The 25,546-nt window shown below is 44.2% G+C and overlaps 1 protein-coding gene across 1 annotated transcript in view; it reads left to right on the forward strand.

Annotated features, from left to right (window-relative positions):
- LOC109883809 (talin-2) overlaps nucleotides 1-25,546 on the forward strand; it is a 104,092-nt gene that overhangs the window by 38,420 nt on the left and 40,126 nt on the right. The window contains exons 2-10 of the mRNA XM_031815035.1: nucleotides 18,733-18,900; nucleotides 19,161-19,258; nucleotides 19,730-19,859; nucleotides 20,079-20,231; nucleotides 21,150-21,292; nucleotides 22,415-22,542; nucleotides 22,893-22,956; nucleotides 23,544-23,648; nucleotides 25,245-25,400. Coding sequence (XP_031670895.1) covers nucleotides 18,765-18,900; nucleotides 19,161-19,258; nucleotides 19,730-19,859; nucleotides 20,079-20,231; nucleotides 21,150-21,292; nucleotides 22,415-22,542; nucleotides 22,893-22,956; nucleotides 23,544-23,648; nucleotides 25,245-25,400 — 1,113 coding nt within the window. The 5' untranslated portion in view covers nucleotides 18,733-18,764. The remainder of the gene's footprint in view (nucleotides 1-18,732; nucleotides 18,901-19,160; nucleotides 19,259-19,729; nucleotides 19,860-20,078; nucleotides 20,232-21,149; nucleotides 21,293-22,414; nucleotides 22,543-22,892; nucleotides 22,957-23,543; nucleotides 23,649-25,244; nucleotides 25,401-25,546) is intronic.

Raw genomic sequence — 25,546 nt, forward strand, 5'->3', positions numbered from 1 at the left:
TTAGTTACACTGATACACACCACATACTTTTATCCTTTTTTTTTTTTGTTAAATTTTTTTTTACTTTTTTTTTATATATATATTTTTTATTATTATTATTATGTTTTCTTCTTGGGCCTCTATAACTATATCTATTTTTATTTTTGTTGTTGTTGTGTGATTTGGATTGATCGCCTCTACCACACGGAACCCCACTAATCTACTGACGGAGCGCAGGAGGTGGCTAACAACAGACCTCCATCCTATGCTAGCTTGCTACCGATGCCCTGGCTAGCTGTCTAAATCACCAACCAACCTCTCCACTCACCGGACCCTTTTGATCACTCGACTAAGCATGCCTCTCCTTAATGTCAATATGTCTTGTCCATTTCTGTTCTGGTTAGTGTTTATTGGCTTATTTCACTGTAGAGCCTCTAGTCCTGCTCACTATACCTTATCCAACCTATTAGTTCCACCACCCACACATGCAATGACATCTCCTGGTTTCAACGATGTTTCTAGAGACAATATCTCTCTCTTCATCACTCAATACCTAGGTTTACCTCCACTGTATTCACATCCTACCATACATTTGTCTGTACATTATACCTTGATGCTATTTTATCGCCCCCAGAAACCTCCTTTTACTCTATGTTCCAGACGTTCTAGACGACCAATTCTCATAGCTTTTAGCCGTACCCTTATTCTACTCCTCCTATGTTCCTCTGGCGATGTAGAGGTGAATCCAGGCCCTGCAGTGCCTAGCTCCACTCCTATTCCCCAGGCGCTCTCTTTTGACGACTTCTGTAACCGTAATAGCCTTGGTTTCATGCATGTTAACATTAGAAGCCTCCTCCCTAAGTTTGTTCTATTCACTGCTTTAGCACACTCTGCCAACCCGGATGTTCTAGCTGTGTCTGAATCCTGGCTTAGGAAGACCACCAAAAACTCAGACATTTTAATTCCAAACTACAACATTTTCAGACAAGATAGAACTGCCAAAGGGGGCGGTGTTGCAATCTACTGCAAAGATAGCCTGCAGAGTTCTGTCCTACTATCCAGGTCTGTACCCAAACAATTTGAACTTCTACTTTTAAAAATCCACCTCTCTAAAAACAAGTCTCTCACCGTTGCCGCCTGCTATAGACCACCCTCTGCCCCCAGCTGTGCTCTGGACACCATATGTGAACTGATTGCCCCCCATCTATCTTCAGAGTTCGTGCTGCTAGGCGACCTAAACTGGAACATGCTTAACACCCCAGCCATCCTACAATCTAAACTAGATGCCCTCAATCTCACACAAATAATCAATGAACCTACCAGGTACCTCCCCAAAACCTTAAACACGGGCACCCTCATAGATATCATCCTAACCAACTTCCCCTCTAAATACACCTCTGCTGTCTTCAACCAAGATCTCAGCGATCACTGCCTCATTGCCTGCATCCGTAATGGGTCAGCGGTCAAACGACCTCCACTCATCACTGTAAAACGCTCCCTGAAACACTTCTGCGAGCAGGCCTTTCTAATCGACCTGGCCGGGGTATCCTGGAAGGATATTGATCTCATCCCGTCAGTAGAGGATGCCTGGATATTTTTTTTTTTTTTTTTTTTTTTAAATGCCTTCCTAACCATCTTAAATAAACATGCCCCATTTAAGAAATTTAGAACCAGGAACAGATATAGCCCTTGGTTCTCCCCAGACCTGACTGCCCTTAACCAACACAAAAACATCCTATGGCGTTCTGCATTAGCATCGAACAGCCCCCGTGATATGCAGCTGTTCAGGGAAGCTAGAAATCATTATACACAGGCAGTTAGAAAAGCCAAGGCTAGCTTTTTCAAGCAGAAATTTGCTTCCTGCAACACTAACTCAAAAAAGTTCTGGGACACTGTAAAGTCCATGGAGAATAAGAACACCTCCTCCCAGCTGCCCACTGCACTGAAGATAGGAAACACTGTCACCACTGATAAATCCACCATAATTGAGAATTTCAATAAGCATTTTTCTACGGCTGGCCATGCTTTCCACCTGGCTACTCCTACCCCGGACAACAGCACTGCACCCCCAACAGCAACTCGCCCAAGCCTTCCCCATTTCTCCTTCTCCCAAATCCATTCAGCTGATGTTCTGAAAGAGCTGCAAAATCTGGACCCCTACAAATCAGCCGGGCTAGACAATCTGGACCCTTTCTTTCTAAAATTATCTGCCGAAATTGTTGCCACCCCTATTACTAGCCTGTTCAACCTCTCTTTCGTGTCGTCTGAGATTCCCAAAGATTGGAAAGCAGCTGCGGTCATCCCCCTCTTCAAAGGGGGGGACACTCTTGACCCAAACTGCTACAGACCTATATCTATCCTACCGTGCCTTTCTAAGGTCTTCGAAAGCCAAGTCAACAAACAGATTACCGACCATTTCGAATCTCACCATACCTTCTCTGCTATGCAATCTGGTTTCAGAGCTGGTCATGGGTGCACCTCAGCCACGCTCAAGGTCCTAAACGATATCTTAACCGCCATCGATAAGAAACATTACTGTGCAGCCGTATTCATTGATCTGGCCAAGGCTTTCGACTCTGTCAATCACCATATCCTCATCGGCAGACTCGACAGCCTTGGTTTCTCAAATGATTGCCTCGCCTGGTTCACCAACTACTTCTCTGATAGAATTCAGTGTGTCAAATCGGAGGGTCTGCTGTCCGGACCTCTGGCAGTCTCTATGGGGGTGCCACAGGGTTCAATTCTTGGACCGACTCTCTTCTCTGTATACATCAATGAGGTCGCTCTTGCTGCTGGTGAGTCCCTGATCCACCTCTACGCAGACGACACCATTCTGTATACTTCCGGCCCTTCTTTGGACACTGTGTTAACAACCCTCCAGGCAAGCTTCAATGCCATACAACTCTCCTTCCGTGGCCTCCAATTGCTCTTAAATACAAGTAAAACTAAATGCATGCTCTTCAACCGATCGCTACCTGCACCTACCCGCCTGTCCAACATCACTACTCTGGACGGCTCTGACTTAGAATACGTGGACAACTACAAATACTTAGGTGTCTGGTTAGATTGTAAACTCTCCTTCCAGACCCATATCAAACATCTCCAATCCAAAGTTAAATCTAGAATTGGCTTCCTATTTCGCAACAAAGCATCCTTCACTCATGCTGCCAAACATACCCTTGTAAAACTGACCATCCTACCAATCCTCGACTTTGGCGATGTCATTTACAAAATAGCCTCCAATACCCTACTCAACAAATTGGATGCAGTCTATCACAGTGCAATCCGTTTTATCACCAAAGCCCCATATACTACCCACCATTGCGACCTGTACGCTCTCGTTGGCTGGCCCTCGCTTCATACTCGTCGCCAAACCCACTGGCTCCATGTCATCTACAAGACCCTGCTAGGTAAAGTCCCCCCTTATCTCAGCTCGCTGGTCACCATAGCATCTCCCACCTGTAGCACACGCTCCAGCAGGTATATCTCTCTAGTCACCCCCAAAACCAATTCTTTCTTTGGCCGCCTCTCCTTCCAGTTCTCTGCTGCCAATGACTGGAACGAACTACAAAAATCTCTGAAACTGGAAACACTTATCTCCCTCACTAGCTTTAAGCACCAACTGTCAGAGCAGCTCACAGATTACTGCACCTGTACATAGCCCACCTATAATTTAGCCCAAACAACTACCTCTTTCCCAACTGTATTTAATTTTTATTTATTTATTTATTTTGCTCCTTTGCACCCCATTATTTTTTATTTCTACTTTGCACATTCTTCCATTGCAAAACTACCATTCCAGTATTTTACTTGCTATATTGTATTTACTTTGCCATCATGGCCTTTTTTTGCCTTTACCTCCCTTCTCACCTCATTTGCTCACATTGTATATAGACTTGTTTATACTGCATTATTGACTGTATGTTTGTTTTTACTCCATGTGTAACTCTGTGTCGTTTTATCTGTCGAACTGCTTTGCTTTATCTTGGCCAGGTCGCAATTGTAAATGAGAACTTGTTCTCAACTTGCCTACCTGGTTTGGGCTAAATTATAGGTGGTCTATGTACAGGTGCAGTAATCTGTGAGCTGCTCTGACAGTTGGTGCTTAAAGCTAGTGAGGGAGATAAGTGTTTCCAGTTTCAGAGATTTTTGTAGTTCGTTCCAGTCATTGGCAGCAGAGAACTGGAAGGAGAGGCGGCCAAAGATAGAATTGGTTTTGGGGGTGACTAGAGAGATATACCTGCTGGAGCGTGTGCTACAGGTGGGAGATGCTATGGTGACCAGCGAGCTGAGATAAGGGGGGACTTTACCTAGCAGGGTCTTGTAGATGACATGGAGCCAGTGGGTTTGGCGACGAGTATGAAGCGAGGGACAGCCAACGAGAGCGTACAGGTCGCAATGGTGGGTAGTATATGGGGCTTTGGTGATAAAACGGATTGCACTGTGATAGACTGCATCCAATTGGTTGAGTAGGGTATTGGAGGCTATTTGGTAAATGACATCGCCAAAGTCGAGGATTGGTAGGATGGTCAGTTTTATAAGGGTATGTTTGGCAGCATGAGTGAAGGATGCTTTGTTGTGAAATAGGAAGCCAATTCTAGATTTAACTTTGGATTGGAGATGTTTGATATGGGTCTGGAAGGAGAGTTTACAGTCTAACCAGACACCTAGGTATTTGTAGTTGTCCACGTATTCTAAGTCAGAGCCGTCCAGAGTAGTGATGTTGGACAGGCGGGTAGGTGCAGGTAGCGATCGGTTGAAGAGCATCCATTTAGTTTTACTTGTATTTAAGAGCAATTGGAGGCCACGGAAGGAGAGTTGTATTGCATTGAAGCTTGCCTGGAGGGTTGTTAACACAGTGTCCAAAGAAGGGCCGGAAGTATACAGAATGGTGTCGTCTGCGTAGAGGTGGATCAGGGACTCACCAGCAGCAAGAGCGACCTCATTGATGTATACAGAGAAGAGAGTCGGTCCAAGAATTGAACCCTGTGGCACCCCCATAGAGACTGCCAGAGGTCCGGACAGCAGACCCTCCGATTTGACACACTGAACTCTATCAGAGAAGTAGTTGGTGAACCAGGCGAGGCAATCATTTGAGAAACCAAGAGTGTCGAGTCTGCCGATGAGGATATGGTGATTGACAGAGTCGAAAGCCTTGGCCAGATCAATGAATACGGCTGCACAGTAATGTTTCTTATCGATGGCGGTTAAGATATCGTTTAGGACCTTGAGCGTGGCTGAGGTGCACCCATGACCAGCTCTGAAACCAGATTGCATAGCAGAGAAGGTATGGTGAGATTCGAAATGGTCGGTAATCTGTTTGTTGACTTGGCTTTCGAAGACCTTAGAAAGGCACGGTAGGATAGATATAGGTCTATAGCAGTTTGGGTCAAGAGTGTCCCCCCCTTTGAAGAGGGGGATGACTGCAGCTGCTTTCCAATCTTTGGGAATCTCAGACGACACGAAAGAGGTTGAACAGGCTAGTAATAGGGGTGGCAACAATTTCGGCAGATAATTTTAGAAAGAAAGGGTCCAGATTGTCTAGCCCGGCTGATTTGTAGGGGTCCAGATTTTGCAGCTCTTTCAGAACATCAGCTGAATGGATTTGGGAGAAGGAGAAATGGGGAAGGCTTGGGCGAGTTGCTGTTGGGGGTGCAGTGCTGTTGTCCGGGGTAGGAGTAGCCAGGTGGAAAGCATGGCCAGCTGTAGAAAAATGCTTATTGAAATTCTCAATTATGGTGGATTTATCAGTGGTGACCGTGTTTCCTATCTTCAGTGCAGTGGGCAGCTGGGAGGAGGTGTTCTTATTCTCCATTGACTTTACAGTGTCCCAGAACTTTTTTGAGTTAGTGTTGCAGGAAGCAAATTTCTGCTTGAAAAAGCTAGCCTTGGCTTTTCTAACTGCCTGTGTATAATGGTTTCTAGCTTCCCTGAACAGCTGCATATCACGGGGGCTGTTCGATGCTAATGCAGAACGCCATAGGATGTTTTTGTGTTGGTTAAGGGCAGTCAGGTCTGGGGAGAACCAAGGGCTATATCTGTTCCTGGTTCTAAATTTCTTGAATGGGGCATGTTTATTTAAGATGGTTAGGAAGGCATTTAAAAAAAATATCCAGGCATCCTCTACTGACGGGATGAGATCAATATCCTTCCAGGATACCCCGGCCAGGTCGATTAGAAAGGCCTGCTCGCAGAAGTGTTTCAGGGAGCGTTTTACAGTGATGAGTGGAGGTCGTTTGACCGCTGACCCATTACGGATGCAGGCAATGAGGCAGTGATCGCTGAGATCTTGGTTGAAGACAGCAGAGGTGTATTTAGAGGGGAAGTTGGTTAGGATGATATCTATGAGGGTGCCCGTGTTTAAGGCTTTGGGGAGGTACCTGTTAGGTTCATTGATAATTTGTATGAGATTGAGGGCATCAAGTTTAGATTGTAGGATGGCTGGGGTGTTAAGCATGTTCCAGTTTAGGTCGCCTAGCAGCACGAACTCTGAAGATAGATGGGGGGGCAATCAGTTCACATATGGTGTCCAGAGCACAGCTGGGGGCAGAGGGTGGTCTATAGCAGGCGGCAACGGTGAGAGACTTGTTTTTAGAGAGGTGGATTTTTAAAAGTAGAAGTTCAAATTGTTTGGGTACAGACCTGGATAGTAGGACAGAACTCTGCAGGCTATCTTTGCAGTAGATTGCAACACCGCCCCCTTTGGCAGTTCTATCTTGTCTGAAAATGTTGTAGTTTGGAATTAAAATGTCTGAGTTTTTGGTGGTCTTCCTAAGCCAGGATTCAGACACAGCTAGAACATCCGGGTTGGCAGAGTGTGCTAAAGCAGTGAATAGAACAAACTTAGGGAGGAGGCTTCTAATGTTAACATGCATGAAACCAAGGCTATTACGGTTACAGAAGTCGTCAAAAGAGAGCGCCTGGGGAATAGGAGTGGAGCTAGGCACTGCAGGGCCTGGATTCACCTCTACATCGCCAGAGGAACATAGGAGGAGTAGAATAAGGGTACGGCTAAAAGCTATGAGAATTGGTCGTCTGGAACATAGAGTAAAAGGAGGTTTCTGGGGGCGATAAAATAGCATCAAGGTATAATGTACAGACAAATGTATGGTAGGATGTGAATACAGTGGAGGTAAACCTAGGTATTGAGTGATGAAGAGAGAGATATTGTCTCTAGAAACATCGTTGAAACCAGGAGATGTCATTGCATGTGTGGGTGGTGGAACTAATAGGTTGGATAAGGTATAGTGAGCAGGACTAGAGGCTCTACAGTGAAATAAGCCAATAAACACTAACCAGAACAGCAATGGACAAGACATATTGACATTAAGGAGAGGCATGCTTAGTCGAGTGATCAAAAGGGTCCGGTGAGTGGAGAGGTTGGTTGGTGATTTAGACAGCTAGCCAGGGCATCGGTAGCAAGCTAGCATAGGATGGAGGTCTGTTGTTAGCCACCTCTTGCGTTCCGACAGTAGATTAGTGGGGTTCCGTATGGTAGAGGGGATTAATCCAAATCACACAACAACAACAAAAATAAAAACAATAGATATAGTTATAGAGGCCCAAGAAGAAAGCATAATAATAATAATAATAATAAAAAAATAAAAATTGTCCGATTGTCTATTCAGATAGCAGCCGGTAAGACAGCTAACGGTTAGCAGGCCGCAGATGGGCGTTCAGGTAACGTCGCGACGGAGGAGCCAGCCGAATAACTCCTTCGGGTAGATAACGTCGGCAGTCCAGTTGTGAAGGCCCGGTGGGCTCCGCGAAGGCAGTAAAACGGGTCCGGATAGGCGACTGCAGCCCAGGTGTGATTGATGGAACTCAGGAGTGATTGACGGAGCTTGCTAGCTCCGGAATAATTGATGTTTGCTCCGGAATCGACGAAGGCCGATAGTCACACGGATAGCAGCTAGCTAGCTGTGAGATCCGGGTATGAATGTCCAGAGAGCAGTCGAAATCCAGGGACATGGAGAGAAAAATTGGTCCGGTATGTTCCGTTCCGAGCCGCGCTGCGCCGTACAGAACTGGCGATAGATTTTCGAGCTAAAGGATAGCTGATGACCACAAACCGTGGTTAGCTGAATACTAACGATTTGCCAGTAAAGGAGCTAACTAGCTTCTGGATTAGCTTCTGGCTAGTTTCAGGCTAGCTTCTTGGAGTTTCTGGCTAGCTTCTTGGAGGATTACAGATCTGAGGTAAATATTACTTTTTTATAAATATACATTGGTGAGGCGGGTTGCAGGAGAGTGTTTTGAAGATGAGTTGATGGAAAATAAAAATAAAATGTACGTGAAAAAGTTGTAAATATATATATATATATATATATATATATATATATATATATATATATATATATATATATATACAGGACACGACAAGACGAGGACAAAAGACTTCTGAACTGCTATGCCACCTTGGATAAAAAAAATATTTAAAAAAATAAAAAAATGTAATAATTCCATGCGGAGCATCGGCAAATCAACACATTAATTGGGCCAGCGCTGTTGCTGATTTTACAGGATTAACATTGAAAACACGACTAGCGGGCGCAAAAACATGTAATGAAGTGGTTGTAGATCATTTGAAAAATGTTTAAATTAATTATATAACAGGAATATACTGCAACCATTCACTACGTACTTTTCTTCCGCCGCCGGTCCCATGAATGTACAGTGGGGCAAAAAAGTATTTAGTCAGCCACCAATTGTGCAAGTTCTCCCACTTAAGAGGCCTGTAACTTTCATCATAGGTACACTTCAACTATGACAGACAAATTGAGGAAAAAAATCCAGAAAATCACATTGTAGGATTGTTAATGAATTTATTTGCAAATTATGGTGGAAAGTAAGTATTTGGTCACCTACAAACAAGCAAGATTTCTGGCTCTCACAGACCTGTAACTTCTTCTTTAAGAGGCTCCTCTGTCCTCCACTCGTTACCTGTATTAATGGCACCTGTTTGAACTTGTTATCAGTATAAAAGACACCTGTCCACAACCTCAAACAGTCACATTCCAAACTCCGCTATGGCCAAGACCAAAGAGCTGTCAAAGGACACCAGAAACAAAATTGTAGACCTGCACCAGGCCGGGAAGACTGAATCTGCAATAAGTAAGCAGCTTGGTTTGAAGAAATCAACTGTGGGAGCAATTATTAGGAAATGGAAGACATACAAGACCAATGATAATCTCCCTCGATCTGGGGCTCCACGCAAGATCTCACCCCGTGCGGTCAAAATGATCACAAGAACGGTGAGCAAAAACCCCAGAACCACACGGGGTGACCTAGTGAATGACCTGCAGAGAGCTGGGACCAAAGTAACAAAGCCTACCATCGTAACACACTACGCCACCAGGGACTCTAATCCTGCAGTGCCAGACGTGTCCCCCTGCTTAAGCCACTACATGTCCAGGCCCGTCTGAAGTTTGCTAGAGAGCATTTGGATGATCCAGAAGAAGATTGGGAGAATGTCATATGGTCAGATGAAACCAAAATATAACTTTTTGGTAAAAACTTAACTCGTCGTGTTTGGAGGACAAAGAATACTGAGTTGCATCCAAAGAACACCATACCTACTGTGAAGCATGGGGGTGGAAACATCATGCTTTGGGGTTGTTTTTCTGCAAAGGGACCAGGACGACTGATCTGTGTAAAGGAAAGAGGAAAGAATGAATGGGGCCATGTATCGTGAGATTTTGAGTGAAAAACCTCCTTCCATCAGCAAGGGCATTGAAGATGAAACGTGGCTGGGTCTTTCAGCATGACAATGATTCCAAACACACCGCCCTGGCAACGAAGGAGTCAGTCTCCAAAGATTTTCTATGGGGTTGAGATCTGGAGGGAGTTGAAAGTCTGTTGCCCAGCAACAGCCCCAAAACATCACTGCTCTAGAGGAGATCTGCATGGAGGAATGGGCCAAAATACCAGCAACAGTGTGTGAAAACCTTGTGAAGACTTACAGAAAACGTTTGACCTCTGTCATTGCCAATAAAGGGTATATAAACAAAGTATTGAGAAACTTTTGTTATTGACCAAATACTTACTTTCCACCATAATTTGCAAATAAATTCATTAAAAATCCTACAATGTGATTTTCTGGATTTTTTTCTTCTCATTTTGTCTGTCATAGTTGAAGTGTACCTATGATGAAAATTACAGGCCTCATCTTTTTAAGTGGGAGAACTTGCACAATTGGCTGACTAAATACTTTTTTGCCCCACTGTATTTACACTATATATACAAAAGTATGTGGACACAGCTAATTCAGCCACACAGGTTGCTGACAGGTATATTGGCAGTAGAATGGCCTTACTGAAGAGATTAGTGACTTTAAGCATGGCACCGTCATAGGATTCTACATTTCCAGCAAGTCAGTTCATCAAATTTCTGCCCTGCTAGAGCTGCCCCGGGCAACTAAGTGCTGTTATGATGAAGTGGAAACGTCTAGGAGCAACTTCGGCTCAGCCGCAAAGTGGTAGTCCACACAAGCTCTCAGAACGGGACCGCCGAGTGCTGAAGCGCGTAGGATGTGAAAATAGTCTGTCCTCTGTTGCAACATTCACTACTGCCCGAAATGCATAGTGCCAACTGTAAAGTTTGGTGGAGGAGGAATAATGGTCTGGGGCTGTTTTTTCATGGTTCATGCATAGGCATGAACATAGGCATTATTTCCAGCCAAGGGACATCTTCATGCTACAGCGTACAATGACATTCTAGACAATTCTGTGCTCACAATTTTGTGGCAACCATTTGGGGAAGTCCCTTTTAATGTTTAAGCATGACCATGCCCAGTGCACAAAGCAAGGTCCATACAGAAATGGTTTGTCAATCGGTGTGGAATAACTTTTCTGGCATGCACAGAGTATTGACTTCAACCCCATCGAACACCTTAGGGATGAATTGGAACGCTTACTGCGAGCCAGGCCTAATCACCAAACATTTAGTGCCCGTGTAACAGTATAACTTTAGTTCGTCCACTCGTCCATACCCGGGCTCGAACCAGGGACCCTCTGCACACATCAACAACTGACACGCACAAAGCATCGTTAACCATCGCTCCACAAAGGCAGCGTTCCTTGCAGAGCAAGGGGAACCACTCAGAGCAAGTGACGTCACCGATTGAAACGCTATTAGCGCGCACCACCGCTAACTAGCAAGCCATTTCACATCGGTTACACTCACCCCCCTTTTGACCTCCTCCTTTTCCTCAGCAACCAGTGACCTGGGTCAACGGCATCAATGTAACAGTATAGCTTCCATCCCTCTCCTCGCCCCAACCTGGGCTCGAACCAGGGACCCTCTGCACACATCAACAGTCACCCTCGAAGCATCGTTACCCTTCGCTCCACAAAAGCCGCGGCCCTTGCAGAGCAAGGGGAACCACTACTTCAAGGTCTGAGCAAGTGACGTCACTGATTGAAACGCTATTAGCGTGCACCACCGCTAACTAGCTAGCCATTTCACATTGGTTACACCCGACCTCAATGCACTTGTGGCTGGAAGCAAGTCCCCGCAGCAATGTTCCAACATCTAGCGGAACACCTTCCCAGAAGCAGCAACGGGGGATCAACTCCATATTAATGCCCATGATTTTGGAATGAGATATTCAACCTGCAGGTGTCCACATACTTTTGGTCATGTGGTGTATTTTTCTTTCTCTTCACCTTGATCGTCAACCTTGCCAGACTAGAGCCTATCCTTTTGATTGTGTGTTCTCTTGCCAAGAAGATCAATTGAGTTTTGCAGTGTAGAGCCCTTTAAGCACTTTTTAAGAGCCCTTAATGGTATTTGTAGTGAGAACCATGCCAGACTGAAATAGATCAGGAAGGTCAAGGAGGGTCATTTCAAGGCTGACCTGACAGAAGAGTGAGCAGTATGATGTGAAGTGGAGAGGTTAAGCTACTGCCTAGACTATCCTCTCTGGAAGTAAGACAGGATCTTCACTCTTTTCTTTTTGAAGGCAGATGTTTATTTTTTGTGAGAATCTACTAAAACCACTACCAGCAACATGAAACAACATAAAAACCTACTAAATGTAATAACAATGAATATATCCAACAGTGTTGGACTGGAGAAGACTGTTAGTTGGTGGTTGTTTATTGTTGACTTGGTTGATGTCATTTAACTACCTACAAAAATGCTTTGCTTATCCGTCTTCAAAGCTCTCTTCTATGATGAACAGTGTTGTTGCCATAGCTTTATTCAATGGCTGAGAAACCAACCCGTTTCAGGGTAGACATCACATTCAATTCCCATGGACTCTGTTGATGTGAAAATATTTAGAGAACAACATGGCGTCATTGAATTGCCTGTCTAAGCCTCCCTCAATTCATAAAATACCAGTTGGAAAATGGTTAGAGACAAGGTCACATGTTGTTGTGGGACTCTAGCTAACGGCTATGAGCCGTTGTGTGTTGAGGTTTACATGATGTGGTTAGGCTATTAAGTGTTTCCTAAAAGAGATCAATTACATGCTCTGTAAATAAGTGATGTCGTGCTGTTGACAGGTTTCACACTTTTCGGAGGGGTGCAAGGAACTGAAGTGTTTGCCAGAATGTTCTATCTTTCATTATTCTTCTCTAGTATTCATCCAAACAACTGTTCAAATCAGTAAGCACAAGTCAATAGCTCTATACATTTTACAAGGGAATGTAGTTATGTATTCATGTGGCTAACTGTCCGAAGGTTCAGTCTGAGTATTGCTATGAAGTGAAACCATGAGCTTTATGCCTGATGAGAACTCTGGGGGGGGGGGGGGGGGGCTGTGTAGCTACAGGCCTCTGCCTCACACGGTCATGGTCACATCGTCATGCTCTCACTCTCTCACACTCACACACAGCTGTCTTCTTGCTAGTGGTTTTCAATTCACTGGTATGGCTGTTGTCTGGGTTAGAGGCCACTAGGCCAATACCCTTGCTGCAGCTGGCTGGCACTGGAACAGTCGTTTGTCACCTTCCAGGCACTCCATGCCGTCATGGCCATTGTGCTTTCAACCCCTTTGTTCAACCCCTTTGTTATGGCAAGCCGAAATAATAAGTTCTGGAGTAGAAATTTGCTTAATAAGTTGCATGGACTCTGTGCACAATAATGGTGTTTAGCATGAATTCTTAATGACTACCTCATCTCTGTACCCCACACATAAAATGATCTGTAAGGTTCCTCAGTCGCAGTGAATTTCAAACACCGATTCAACCACAAAGACCAGGGAGGTTTTCAAATGCCTTCACCTTTCAGCATTATAATAACCTATAACATAAGGCCAAATCTACACTGGAGTTGCTTACCAAGAAGACGCTGAAAGTTCCTGAGTGGCTGAGTTACAGTTTATGAAAATCTATGGCAAGACCTGAAAAAGGGATGTTTAGCAATGATCAACAACTAGAGCTTGAAGAATTTTGAAAATAATAATGGGGAAATGTTGCACAATCCATGTTTGGAAAGCTCTTAGAGACTTACTCAGAGCCTCACAGCTGTAATCTCTTAAGGTGCTTCTACAAAGTATTGACTCAGAGGTGTGAATACTTGAGAGATTTCTGTTTCAATGTCAGATTTGCAAACATTTCTAAACTTGTTTTCACTGTGTCATTATGATGCATTGTGTGTATATGGATGAGAGGGAATAAAAGCTCATTCATGCTGTAACACAACAAAATGTGCAATACCTCTATGGGTATGAATACTTTCTGAAGGCACTGTATTTCAGCCTTTTTGATGGAATTTTAAGTGCACCTACACCTTGTAACGCCTACATCCCACCTACACTATTGTCTACAGAACAGACTGGTAGTACTATTCTTTTGTGAGATCTTCCTGTAGGGAATTCAGTGGTCACATTTTTTCAAAAGCAGACGTTCTTGAGCGTCTCAGGAATCCCTCTGTTTGGATGAGTGTCCAGGTTGCATCCCAAATGCACCCTATTCCCAATTTGTTGCACAACTTTTGACCAGAGCCCTATATCCCCTGGTCAAAAGTAGTACACTAAATCAGGATGGGGTGCTATTTGGGACCCTTCCTAAAGCAAGCTGTGTGTTCCAGGGAGATTGATGTGTGGAGATGTTTATGCCTAGGCAGCGAGGCAGGCAGGCAGCGAGGCAGCGAGGCAGGCAGGCAGCGAGGCAGGCAGGCAGCGAGGCAGGCAGGCAGGCGGAGAGGCAGGCAGGCGGAGAGGCAGGCAGGCGGAGAGGCAGGCAGGCGGAGAGGCAGGCAGGCGGAGAGGCAGGCAGGCGGAGAGGCAGGCAGGCGGAGAGGCAGGCAGGCGGAGAGGCAGGCTTGACGAACACCCACCCAGAAGCATAGTGGGGTCTGTATAATGACTCACTTCTGAGCTTGGCTCATCTAGTGCTTTAGCTCCTGCTGCCTCCCTTCGTTGAGCCCTTCGTTGAGTGGCCGGTTCAGGAGCTGAGATTTATGCCTTTTACTTCCTGTTGTTGCTGTCCTTTCAAAGAGCTTTCACAACCTTCTTATGACTGCAGGGAAACAGTCTCTAAGCTGGTGGAACAGAAACATGAAAACCACGACTGTTCTCTGTCCCTGAAAAGCCCCTCACAAAGGATTTTACCAGACATGACTAGTAATCAGACTACATGTATGCAGAACTACATCATAAAACCCACGGTTGGCCTGTCATTTGATATCTACACCTGACATCATAGGGGACTCCCTATTCATGTTTCCCTGCGTTGTAGCTGGGTTTGATCATGTTCCTCCTTGTGCATAATGTGCTAAATGTTGTGGGTGGAGAGTTGTGTGGGTGAGTGACCTCCTGGTTCTGTATAGGGGTTTGGTCTTGGAGAGAATGTGTCATTCAGTATCTGCAGGGTATGTTTTACTCACTCACTGATCCAAGCGGACTGCCTTGCCTTTTTGATGTGGTTCTACTGCCTCCACTGAGAGAGGAGAATCTACTTATTGTCAATCTGGAACTGTTGTGGTGTGGGTACATTGACTGTGTGTAGCTGTTCCCCCTCTCTTTTTTTTTTGTTTTGAAAATGTCAGGGCAAAGATTACTGCAAGCAGTTTATGTAACCATGGCAACCCATGACTGAACGGACATGTTGGAGATCTGAGCTGTCAGTAGCCATCAGGTCGCAGGTAGGAGCGAGAGGAGTAGGAGACTAGGGGGTAGATTCCAAGTTTTTTGTATGAGACCGGGAGAGGCTATGCTGGTCCTAGATATGTGCCTGCAGGGAGGCAGCCTTGGCTACATGGAGCGTCCAGAGACAGTGGGTTGAGAAGATGAGGGAGGCTGTAACCAATAAGTTGATAGATGAGGCTGGAGATGGCCTCTGTCATGCTCCTTCTCTAGTTACCCTCCAGCAGGTCTGTCTGGGGTCAGAGGCTCCTCTCCTCTTTGGGTGAAACCTTACATCTGTGTTTAATGCTGCTGCCTACTGACACAGACCTCCTGACCCAACACACACACACACACACACACACACACACACACACACACACGTAATTCAGCGTCGCCCACTGTGTTTGTGTATTGGAGAGAATCCAGATGCCGTGCTAATGAGATACATGTGAAGTTGATAAATCACCAAGTAAACCAGGCAGCAGGGACACACTACCTAACTTCTGCAACAGTGTGTGTGTCTTTTGATTGTACATGGTAGGTTTGCATGTGTGATACCCAGGCACTAAAGCACTGGCATACTGCCTCTCTACCACACATACACCCCTGGTCCTCACACACTGACCACCCTTTGGTGTTTCTTAGGACTTTTAATACACAATTCTGTACACAAGCACAAGTAGGCCTGTGTCTACACACTCCATCAAACTAACATGGCCCATCCTGTTTAGTCTGAGAAACTCATGTTTCTGTAATCATTCATGTGGGGACTGGCTGCATGGAGAAGATGGTCTGATATCACTAACCTATTTATTATCCACAGGCGCTCCATGTAAAACGGATGGATCATAGTCTGCAACATGCTCCGGGAATGCATTAGAACCTTTAGCCTCAGTTTATCAAGAAGATATTTAAGAAGCCTGCTGCGTCTCACTGTTAGCTTCGCACCAGATGTTGCTCTCTGAGTAGTTTTTTTACCACATCTTTCTCCCCAAACAAATCCATCTCACTTGCAGCAGGCTAATTTGAGTTCATCTGAGTTCCTCATGGTTGAATTTAGCCGTAGGGATTAATTGGCCGTAGGGATTACATTTTTGCCAAATGGAACTTGATCAAATCTGAGGTAGATGTGATTCTATTCCAACCTTCATTGTGTTAACCTGAGGCCATGTGCTGTTGTAGAGTCATCCTGACGGTCATAAGATGAGGCTATATTCTATTGGTGGACACACACACACACACAGTATTGTATTTGCACCACATTGATGTGTTCTGTCTGTGTATTGAATGTCCATCCCAGTGGCCCTCCAGTATTGTAATCTCCTATTGGATTGGAGACCATGTTACAGTAACCAGGCCTGGGGATTCCCAGCAGGACCAGGCTCATTCATTGATCTATTAAATTACATGGCCTCTCTCTATATATACCCTATCCTCCTTTCTCTCCCTATTTATCTCTCTCCATCCATCTCTCTCTTTCTCTCCCTATTTCCATGCTCTAACCCTTTTTCTATGTCCATCCCTCTCCTCTGTCAATCCCTCTCCTCTGTCAATCCCTCTCCTCTGTCCATCCCTCTCCTCTGTCCATCCCTCTCCTCTGTCCATCCCTCTCCTCTGTCCATCCCTCTCTCAATACTGCTAAAGGAAGTGGTTCAGAATTCACCTTGGGTTGTTTTCCTAACAATGTTTTGTTGTTGACCTGACGTATGCTTTCAGATGATGCTATTATGCTCTCCTTCATTAGACATTGAGATGTATGATGAAGGTGAATCAGGTGTGAGGCTGTGTGCGCACAAGAGGGTCTTCCTCTCTCTATCAGACCGCTTGGCTGGAGGTGACCTTGGTACTGCTGAACAGGCAGAGGTGTTTGCCTTTGTACCCGTCTCTGCCTGCCTGCCTTGGGTGGCTGCAGCCCTATTGACTGGTGTTAATCGAACGGATGTGGTCTGGAGGACAGGACAAATGACAGGTGGCTATAGAGGTGATGTCACAGTAGCAGGAAATCAGACATGGATATGGGGTCATCTGGAAGCCAAGGGCTTAGCCTGCTCACAAATGACCATAAACACCACCCCATTTACTTGCCTACTGTGACCCTAATAATCTGAACATGATCATGAAAATCTATGCCATTATTCTACCTTGTCATTTCACTGTACATTGTAGTTTCTATATCCCTTTCTCCCACAGTGGGTTTGCTTTTCAGTGTACTGGAAGGTGTTTCAAAACCTGACGAGATCTCAGCAAATCCTTCCTCGTCTGAGGGAGAGAATAGGAAGGGTGGCAGGCTGGTGTGGTAATCCATGTTTGATAGCAGGGCATCCTCTCGTTAGCCTGCAGTCATCTCATGCCAAGCATATTCTTATGAGAATTATTTGCATTTATTATTGCAACAATCAAGACCTACTTGTGTAAATGATGAGTGCTGGTTTGGTTGTTACTAAGAACATTAATTGCCAGTTCTGTTTGATGCCAGCCATGTAATGTTTAAGGCTCCCTCTGGCAGACCAATAAAGAGAGATGTTTCAGTTTATTGCTCGTGAAGAAAAGAGCCAAAGGTTTTTTCTCAAGGCTAGGAAGTGTTCACAGCTGAACCTGACCTGTAAAATCCACCAGACTTCAATCAAACTGGATTTGTCACATGACTTTACCGTGAAATACTTACTTACAAGCCCTTAACCAACAATGCAGTTTTAGGAAAAATATTTAATAAATAAACTAATAAATAAAAGAGCAACAATAAAATAACAATAACGAGGCTATATAGGGTAGAGGTCGACCGATTAGGATTTTAACGCCGATACCGATTAATCAGCCGATTTATTTATATCTATTTGTAATAATGACAATTACAACAATACTGAATGAACACTTATTTCAACTTAATATAATACATAAATAAAATCAATTTAGTCTCAAATAAATAATGAAGCATGTTCAATTTGATTTAAATAATGCAAAAACAAAGTGTTGGAGAAGAAAGTGAAAGTGAGTACCAGGCAGTAATACGGACACTGTAACAGCCCTAGTCCTATAGATTGTTGGAGAGTGATTTCCTAACTTGAGCAGGTTCTTCTGGTCAGTCCGGCAGGTTGTATATGAGGTAGGAAATCCTCCCCTTACGTTGTCAAATCAAATTTGAATTGTCACATACACATTTTTAGCAGATGTTATTGCAGGTGTAGTGAAATGGTTGTAGGTATATGTCTAGGTATATAGACTGTTGATTAGACTTGAACCCTCTGAGTGTGTACCAACCAGGTGCAGTTATTTCTCCTTGTCAGAGTAATATGCAGGATATGTTCTCTGTCGTCTCCGAGTGGCACATGGCTCATTTCTGTCTGTCTGGGTTACAGATAAATTGAGTTTCAGGTTGTTTGAGTGTCTGCCCGCTCAGTGAGACAGACAGATGGCAGTGTTCTTCTCATGTTGTTTATATCCAGATACAGACATGACTTCAGTTTTGACCCCCTTCGTTTTTCCCAGACAACAGATGGACTGTATTTGAGAACTTGTGAATTTGTCATAGGCTCTAACTCACCAGAATGAATTCTGTGAAATATTACTAATGTGGTGCGATCACATCTGTGTCTTGGCTTCATGGAAAATAACTAAGTAGTTGTATTTCCTTTGTTCTCATCCACATCTTATACTGATCTCACCCTCCATTCTCCCAGGTGTAGACATACCCCCCACACCACCTGCCAAGATGGTGGCCCTGTCCCTGAAGATCTGCGTCTGCCAGTGCAACCTGGTGAAGACCATGCAGTTTGAGCCGTCTACGGCCGTCTACGACGCCTGCAGAATCATCAGAGAGAGGGTTCCCGAAGCCCAGACTGGACAAGGTACACTCACAAGACACAGACATACAAGCGACAGAGGCCACGTTCAAATTCCTTTATAGACCATCCTTCCTTAACTGGTTAAAGCAAGGGCACCACGTGGCTTTCATCTGTACAGTCATGTCTTAGCACTGAGTACTTCAAGGAAGGGAGAATTTGGAAGAATTAGAATGGTACCTGCTTCTCGACACTAGAAACAAGGGCTTTGAAATGCATCATTCATCCTATTGCTAATGGTAACTTCTATTCCTATTGTCTTCCAGCCTCAGACTACGGTCTGTTCCTTTCTGATGAGGACCCCAGGAAAGGCATCTGGCTGGAGTCAGGAAGAACTCTGGATTATTACATGCTGCGGAATGGGGTAAAAACCTACCTAAAGCATACCTTCTGTAACCCTTAGTAATCTGACCAGTCCTCTACTGTAGCGAAGGTTCTTTGTAGTTGTTGCCATGGAGAAAGTATTTAAAGAATAAGATGACTGGTGGTGTTGGTGAATAATGTTGATCGATCACATACCGTAACATACACACACAGCAAACATGTGTTCATAGGGTGTGTTTTCCATTGGTATTTCCTCTCTAGACAAATGCTGTGTTTTTAATGCAGGGTGAAGTACCAGACCTGTTGGAATGACAGAGTATGTAGTTCAGAGGAAAACCTTATTCATATTGCTGTGTATGAGAAATTAGAGTTGTGTGGAAGGAATAGGCAACCGTTAAATTAGATTTTCTGCCCTCCGTTCATCCCTCTCCTTCGACTGGCTAAATGTTTGATCACTCGCTGAACTTTTCGCCACATTCACAGTTTATCTTTTGCTCTTCCTGCCTCTCAGGATATCCTTGATTACAAGAAGAAACAGAGGCCATTGAAGATCAAGATGCTGGATGGAGCTGTGAAAACCATCATGGTGGACGACTCCAAAACAGTGGGAGAGCTGCTAGTGACGATATGCAGTAGAATAGGTGAGTGGTCCATTATTTGTAAAAACATCTCTCATAGGAAAGCTTGTGAGTTGAGATTGTCTCAAAGTGATGATATGCAGTAGAATGTGAGTCTGCTTCCTTTTGTACTGCAATTAATTCCCCTTAACAATTAACCTGGATTACATGATTTGTTTTAACACCTGTCATAGGAGAGCCAGTGGTTTGAGGATGTCTGAAAGCTTTTCCCTGTGATTTCAGGAATCACCAACTACGAGGAGTACTCTCTGATCCAGGAGGTAATGGAGGAGAAGAAGGAGGATGGGACAGGCACCCTGAAGAAAGACAGGACTCTGCTCCGAGATGAGAGGAAGATGGAGAAACTCAAAGCCAAGCTTCACACAGACGACGACTGTGAGTTTGGGCCAACTTGACGTATTATTTTTAACTCCTAGTGAAGTGTAGGGCCTCAGTTGAGGCTAAACATCTTTAGCAGACGCTCTTATCCAGAGAAATTGGGTGTTAAGTGCCTTGCTCAAGGGCACATCAACAGAATGTTCACCTTGTCAGCTTGGGGATTTGAACCAGCGACCTTTCAGTTACTGGCCAACGCTCTTAACCATGAGGCTACCTACCATCTCTACAAATTGCCACTAGTTCTGGGAACACGTTGATGCTGAAGCCAATTTAATTTCCTTTATGGTCATTTAAAAAAATTATTGGACCAAGTTGATCATTTGAGCCAAATATGTTTTGAATAAAGTTAGCAGTAACAGGATTATTTAGTTAGCTAACTTGCATCTGCTATCCTTAAGTATTGCTCTGTCATCTGTTCTGAAAATACATTTTGATACATCTGCCTGTTTCATAAGAGTTAGAAGCAGCATTATTTCCCGGTTATTGATTTGACATACAATTTTGGTTAAGGTATTATTTTAAGGTTGAGTTGGATACTGTGGTTGCACATCAAATTGTATGTTCCTCCATTTTCCTGAGCGGTGGTGTCCATTTCTCACGTGCTGTAGGCAATAGACGTCTGTCTTGGCCTGCTGTGAAGTGTTCAGTCATACAGGCCATGGACAGGGCAGCTCCTCTCCAGCCTCTAGATATTGGCACATCCATCAAACTGATGGGCAGCTTTACACCACTATTGACATTATCACTACCCCCCTTCAGGGGAACACTGACGCCAACATGGATTTTGGTTTTACAAAATATTGAGTTACCCCTTGGGTTGACTATAATGGAAAGAATTATGGTTAGATTTTTAAGTTTATTGAGAATGTCAGAATCTGTGCATTTCCGAGTTAATATCAATGTTTGTGTGTTTAGTGAACTGGCTTGACCACAGCAGAACGTTCCGTGAGCAGGGGGTGGAGGAGACCGAAACTCTTCTGCTCAGGAGGAAGTTCTTCTACTCAGACCAGAACGTGGACTCACGAGACCCGGTCCAGCTCAACCTGCTCTACGTCCAGGTCTGACCCTCACCGCGGTCTCTCCTCTCCTTCTGCTTTTAACACGACTCTGTCCTTTCCACTTCCCTCTCTCCTACTCTTTCTTACTCTCTCTTTTCATCCTTCCCTCCTCAATAACTCTTTCACTCTCTCCTGCCCCTCTCCTTCCCTCTTTCCTCTCCCATGCCTTATCCTCTGTTGTACTTGCCCTGCATAGTAGTCAGCAATTAAGCTCTTCACCAGAAACATGCTTCAATGGATGAATGTTGATGGATAGAGAACATCTGTTATTCCATTTTTTTTGCCTTTTATAATAATAATTGAACACACACAGCCAGGGCTGGTGCTTCACACTCTGATGTGTCTCATTATCACCACCACAATGATTACTGCCTCAAGGTGTGTGTGTACGCATGTACATTTTCCTGCATTTCTAAATCATTTGTCAGTGCATTTGCGATGTATTGTATTTTGATGTATGCAGCTGGCATATTGCATTTGTGTCATTGTCAAGTCATGGTGGGACTGGGACCCTATTCCCGTGTCTACTGACAGTGTCCTCTTCTGTGTGACATTTGGTCCCAGGGGTCCTGCCTAGTCTTTAACACACCTCTCCTCTGACCTCTGCTCTTCCTCAAAAGGACTAAAGCACCACTTCCATTGCTAGTCATGTTGTGCTGTCTGTGTGTAATTACCTGTTGTTGTAGTGTATGTAAATGGCTGTAAGAGATGGTTCAACCAGATAAAGGATCTGGTTCAATAAGTATGTATATGAGACTCAGCAGGCTCAATGTTCTGGGCTCATTATTCTCTGTATGAGAGTTGTCTCGATCAGGCTGATGGGCTGTACAACATTAAGGGATCAGGGTTGAGATAAGGTCATTAGAGGTACTAGTGTTAGACATCTTTTGTTTTGATAGGTCACCATGGTTGGGGTCAGTTCCATCATTTCAGGAAGTGAATTGTTTCCCATTCAAGAATGTAAAGAAAATGGAGTCAGCCGCTCCATATTACTAGTGATATATTGGGTTTCATCTTTATCTCTTACCATTCCAGAATTAAAACGGCCTTGGAGAACTTTGAGTGGCGCGCGTCTCTTATGACGGTGATTATATTAAATGTGTGTGTGTTTCTCTCTCCCAGGCACGAGATGACATCCTAAACGGTTCTCACCCTGTGTCCTTCGACAAGGCCTGTGAGTTTGCAGGGATTCAGGCTCAGATCCAGTTTGGACCGCACATAGAACACAAACACAAGCCTGGATTCCTAGAGTAAGCTTCACTTCCTTCTGAAGACTACTTTAACGTTACATAAGGCGAAGGGAAAGTGGGAGACCTAGTTAGTTGTACAACTGAATGCATTCAACTGAAATGTGTCTTCCACCTTCAACCCCTCTGAATCAGGGGAAGGATGATGATGAACATGGTGATGATGATTTTTATCATGAAGGTGATGCTATTCAATACAATGAAGACATATTGCTGGAAGAAATGTATTACTTCAGGGTACTGATTTTGTTTTCATAATACAAATCCTCACCATATTAAATGGGGTTTTGTTTTAAACCAGCAGACTTTTCATGGTTTTATGTATGATCTCTCATGTATGATCTCTATTTTAGCCTCAAGGAGTTTCTACCTAAAGAATATATCAAGCAGCGAGGGAATGAAAAGAAAATCTTTCAGGTTGGTCCAGTTTGTTTATGAATCTTATAGAAGTAGATATTGGGGCGGCAGGTAGCCTAGTGGTTAGAGCTTTGGGCCAGTAACCAAAAGGTTGCTAGATTGAATCTGTCGTTCTGCCCCTGAACAAGGAAGTTAACCCACTGTTCCCAGGCCGTCATTGTACCTAAGAATTTGTTCTTAACCGACTTGCCTAGTTAAATAAAATATCATTTTTAAAAAACATTTTTTTATCTTCAATTAATTTACTAGTTTCTGAATTAATTATTTTTTTGGTTCCTATTCTGTCAACTTCTTAGTCCCATACAGCTGCTGATAGTCTAAATAAAAGTATAACCCTGGTGGTTCAAGCACACTGAATGCTGATTGGCTGAAAGCCATGGTAAATGAGACCGTATACCACATGTATGACAAAACATTTATTTTTACTGTTATTTACGTTTGTAACCAGTTTATAATGGCGATAAGGCACCTCTGGGTATCTGGCTAATATACCACGGCTAAGGGCTGTTCTTATGCACGACACAACGCAGAGCACCCCATCGTGCCTTAATGCTTTAATATATTCTATTCTATTTTCAAACTCTCAGGACCACAAGAACTGTGGTGAGATGACAGAGATAGAAGCTAAAGTAAAGTACGTGAAGCTAGCCAGGTCCCTAAGGACATACGGAGTGTCTTTCTTCCTGGTGAAGGTAAGAGTGTGTGTGTGTGTGTGTGTGTGTGAAGCACTAGCAGGTGCAGAAATGAGTGGGTTACAGCTGAATATCAGTAGCTTTTCATGTTGTTGCAACACCAAGGCCTCGTTGCACTCTTTCATATCAGAGGAATGTCTTCTCTTTGGAGTGGACAGAATCCAATCCCACCTGAGCATTAGGTTTAAGACCAACCAGATGACTGAAATATGCTCATCTGGCTTCTACCAAACTACACGTTTCCTAGCCTGGTCCCTGATCTATTTGAGTTGGCTAATACAGTGCAAATAAGATCAAGTACCAGGCTAGAAAAACTGACCTCATCATTATTCAGACTCCAGAGTCACACTTTCCTAGTTAAGAAATGGCAGAGCAACACAAGGCAGTGTGGTAATGATTTGAATGAATTAGACTGAGGAAATATTGCACACCCATTAATCTTATGTAGATGTGAGCTAAACAAAACTGTTTGACACATTTCTTACAAATGCTTCATATCTGGATATAGACGTTCAAGCAACACATAGAAGTGATGAACAATAAACCTTTTGATTCAAACACATCCCACAGTGGTTTATGAGAAGGTAATATGAAGTCATAGTTGATGGATTTAAATGACTCTGGTTAAGGTGGTAGAACTGTAGCAAAGCAGTGAACACTAACTTACTCCCATCATCATCACCTCTGTGAGGTTCATTGTGTTCCTGGAAAGTGACCATGTGCCTGCAGCCTGTGCACTGGAGTGTGGCGTAATGATTACTTCCCTGTGAGCAGGGAGAGAGTGCGAGGGGGGGAGACAGATAGCAAGCACCTGGAGAGTTAACTAGTGGTTTCTGGCTGCACCTCTGCCAGGCAGGGTCTGCCCTTTTACTGCAGCACCCACAGGGAGATAGGAGGGGCCTCCCCTGGCCCTCACCCCCTCCAGCTCCCCTGGTCCCCCCTGCCCGTCACCCCTCCAGTTCACCTGGTCCCCCGGCCCTCATCCCTCCAGTTCCCCTGTTAACCCCAGACCTGTGGCCCTCAACCCTCCAGTTCCCCTGTTAACCCCAGCCCCCGGGCCTGGCCCTCACCCCTGCAGAGCCCATAGATACCCACTCCATCAGCAAGGCAGTGTTGAGCAACTCTTAAACACTCCTCACCTCTGTCCCTGAGTCACTCCCAATCAACTCTCCTCTCTCCCTCTGATCATTTAGAAAAGTCACATGAGACAGAGGGAGAAGGATGCCATTTCTATTTTCGGAAAGTGAGTCGAAAGGCAGTTCATGATTCTTGATGGATTCGACATATTAAGGACTATCTTAACCGTTCATGTGAATATGAAGTTTAATGAGGTTTTGGACGCTTATTTCACTCTGTTCTCTAATGAAGCTTTATTGCTTTTGATTTTCCATTGTTTTCTATTGACTGTTTTGTAATTGTATTAGAAGATTGATGAATAGTATGAATTTGTTGCGTATTTTCCACTGTTCTCTGAGTGTTAGTTGTTGCTTATTCTCCCATTGTTCCCCAATAAGGTTTTGTTGCTTATTCTTCATCATTCTCCAATAGGCTTTTGTTGCTTAATATTTCCCATTGTTCTGTCACACTGTTTTATAGGAGAAGATGAAGAGTAAGAATAAGCTGGTCCCCAGGCTGTTGGGGATAACCAAAGAGTCAGTGATGAGGGTGGAGGAGAAGACCAAAGACGTGGTGCAGGAGTGGCCCCTCACCACTGTAAAGAGATGGGCCGCCTCGCCCAAGAGCTTCACCCTGGTGAGAACCCCAGCGTGTGTATATATATATATATATATGTGTGTGTGGCCGCCTCCACTTCCTATAGTCCACTAGAAGACTGACAGGGTCCACAGAGACCTCTTATATATTTTATACGCAAACACCAATCCATTATCTGCCCTCTA

This window comes from Oncorhynchus kisutch, linkage group LG3 (assembly GCF_002021735.2).
Source record: "Oncorhynchus kisutch isolate 150728-3 linkage group LG3, Okis_V2, whole genome shotgun sequence".
Taxonomy (NCBI): domain Eukaryota; kingdom Metazoa; phylum Chordata; class Actinopteri; order Salmoniformes; family Salmonidae; genus Oncorhynchus; species Oncorhynchus kisutch.